Source organism: Arachis ipaensis, chromosome B06 (genome assembly GCF_000816755.2).
Source record: "Arachis ipaensis cultivar K30076 chromosome B06, Araip1.1, whole genome shotgun sequence".
Lineage (NCBI taxonomy): Eukaryota > Viridiplantae > Streptophyta > Magnoliopsida > Fabales > Fabaceae > Arachis > Arachis ipaensis.
In genome coordinates, this window is record NC_029790.2 from 99,671,134 (window position 1) to 99,673,872 (window position 2,739).

Below are 2,739 nucleotides of genomic sequence, written 5' to 3' on the forward strand. Positions count from 1 at the left end.
ATCCCTAACGTTTGTAAAAGTGATTCAATGTTATCCTGCCCTCAATTACACATAATGAGCGCTTTAGTTTGAGTTTTAAAACTCTCTTCTTGAAGTTAGAATACAAATGTCTGGGATAGAATCGATGATCTACTCCGAAAAATAGCTCATCAAATGTTGAAATTAATTCCTACAACATTTACATAATTCACTTTTCTAGGACATAATTGAATTTAAACACAAATAATGGGTATAATATTAAAATCGACCACATCCAAGTGAGACCTAATTGAGAATGAATATATCCAAGTGAGAATAATTGAAAAATATAATCTGATTTGTTAGTATAATTGATAGTAGGATAACATTGAATCACGTTTATAAACATTAAGGATATAAATAGGACGATTTAAACGTTAGGGACACAAATAGGACTTACCCCAAACGTTGGGGACAAAAACGATACTTTACTCAAATATTTGTTATTCAGGATGCAAATGTTAGCTTCAGTCAATATAGAGAAAGGGGCATTAAATGTTTAGGCCATCTAGCAATCCTTTGCCCTGGCAAAGGAATTCAAAGGGAGAGAAACAGGCATAATTTTTTGAAGTTTTCAAGCAATCGTTCTTACCTTGAGCCAACATATTCTCAACATCTTCAACAAGTTTACCCATATCTCGTACAGCAGCATCACACTTGTTTAAGGCAGCTTCCTCACTGGTATTTTCATCGAGAACAGCCTGATAAGCTGTCAGTATTTTTTCAGGCAAACACCCAATAGCCAGTTTCTGCAATGATAATGACAGAGAAATGAGACACCTCAGGATCAGACATATCAAAAAACATCTACTTGGCAATAGATAGTTAAGGACTTGGGTATTATAGGCAGCCCAAAGTTCCACATTGAGTAGTATGAAATACTTGATGTTGTATTTAAGGAGAGTAGTTCTTTCCCCTTAATAGCTAGCTTTTAAGATGCAGTTCCCCACTTTCTTTAGGTACTTAACAATGTTATCAGAGAAAGGATGTCGGACGCACAAAAAGGCTACCTATAGAATGGATTAAGGTAAACACTAAATACTGATAGCTGATAACCAAGTGGCTACCGGTGGGTCAGTGTCAATAGAGTGAAGCCGTGTGGACGTCAGTTCCCTAGGGCCAGTGTATTGTTAGGGATTGGGCTATTAGAGGGTGCCCAAAGTCCCAAATCGACTATCTAGTATGAAATACTTGACGTATTTAAGGAGAATGGTCCTTAATAGCTAGCTTTTAAGGTGTGATTCTCCACTTTCCTTATGTACTTAATATATAGAAGCATCAGAAAACAATGCTGCTGGTTGCTTACAATTCTCACTGAGTGGGCATCTCTCTTCACCATCTTAATAGAATTTGAACTCTTTCCATTGCTTGTAGAGGATGGAGGTGGACTCTTACCCATAATTTCATCCTTAAGACCCTGACCTCGCGTACCCATAATTTCATCCTTAAGACCCTGACCTCGGGAACCAAAAACCTTCCTCTCCTCCCATATGTCAACCTGAACAAGTCAACAGAAAAAAGAGACATTTACAAAATGATACAGCTAACATCAAAACAATTGATAAGATCAATGGCATTTCATCATCATTAATAATAATAAAAAGAAACTGACATAGCTAACATGACATGGCTGGAAAAAAACACATTTATAGCCTTATCCTCCTACTATATGAGATCAGTTATACAAAAAGGATTCTCTAGTGCATCAGGATCATATAACAGTGACACAAGTAATTAAAACAGAAATCCACAAAGAAAGAATTATTTATGACTAAGTCTTCATTACTATAACAAATGAATTGCCAAAGCTAGCTCCACTCAACCTTATGTCCATTAGCAGCAGAACAGAAATACAATGATAGTGTAAAAAATTAGACCCACAAGAAAAACGACAATTGAGACGTTAGAATAAACTGAAGATATTATGTAGAAATGCTCAGATTTTTCTATTCACTAGTGTTTCTGACAGTAAAGGAATGTAAGCCAAGATAAAATAACCCTAATTAGACAAAATTTAAAAGAAGACTATTTTTTAAAATTATTTGTAGTGCTCTACTGATGGTTCTTAAGAGTTATTTCTCTATTAGAATTGCATACAAATTAGCATGCCTTGCTAAATGCCTCAGTCATAGGACCTGCTGAATTTCTTTTGCTTTCTTCTTGGGAAGTATCTTGTCCTCTCTCTATTCTCTTTAATAAATTTCGTTTTCTACAGCGAAAGAAAAACATGAATTGAAAACAGAGGTTTCTGTATGAGATATGAGAATTAAATGGACTGGCGAGAATGTGACCCACAACAGACAAGTAGTGAGACATAAAATCTAGATCCTGATGTGACTAGGACACTGCTAGTATTGATATCATGCTGGACAACTCCCTTGATTTAGTGTTGAAGATGAGGCAGAGCTATATGTAAACAGGGAGCTATTTCAACAGAAGAAGTATGAGGATTCGGTTTAGGTCTTGACAACACTATCTACAACATTAACAGAACCATTAAAATGAAAAGGTAAAATACCATTACAAAATACAAGGGTCCTAGTAAAATATCACCTGAATTCAAGGGAGGATAGCATACACTTTTACAACTCAAATACTGGAATGTAAATATTGCCAAATTTTATTCAGAACAAAATAATTTCACCAAAGCTTAATCCAGTGTTATTTAACACCCCCCGGCGGCCCCCACCACCCCCACACAAAAATAAAGAAAAAAAAACC

The 2,739-nt window shown here is 35.6% G+C and overlaps 1 protein-coding gene across 3 annotated transcripts in view; it reads right to left on the reverse strand.

Moving 5' to 3' along the window:
* Positions 1–2,739, reverse strand: part of LOC107604745 (regulation of nuclear pre-mRNA domain-containing protein 2) — a 12,513-nt gene that overhangs the window by 4,946 nt on the left and 4,828 nt on the right. For all 3 annotated transcript variants that reach the window (XM_021104643.1, XM_021104642.1, XM_016306410.2), the window contains 2 exons: positions 1,325–1,516; positions 611–767 (listed from right to left, as the gene is read on the reverse strand). In XM_021104643.1, the coding sequence (XP_020960302.1) occupies positions 611–767; positions 1,325–1,516 (349 nt within the window). The remainder of the gene's footprint in view (positions 1–610; positions 768–1,324; positions 1,517–2,739) is intronic.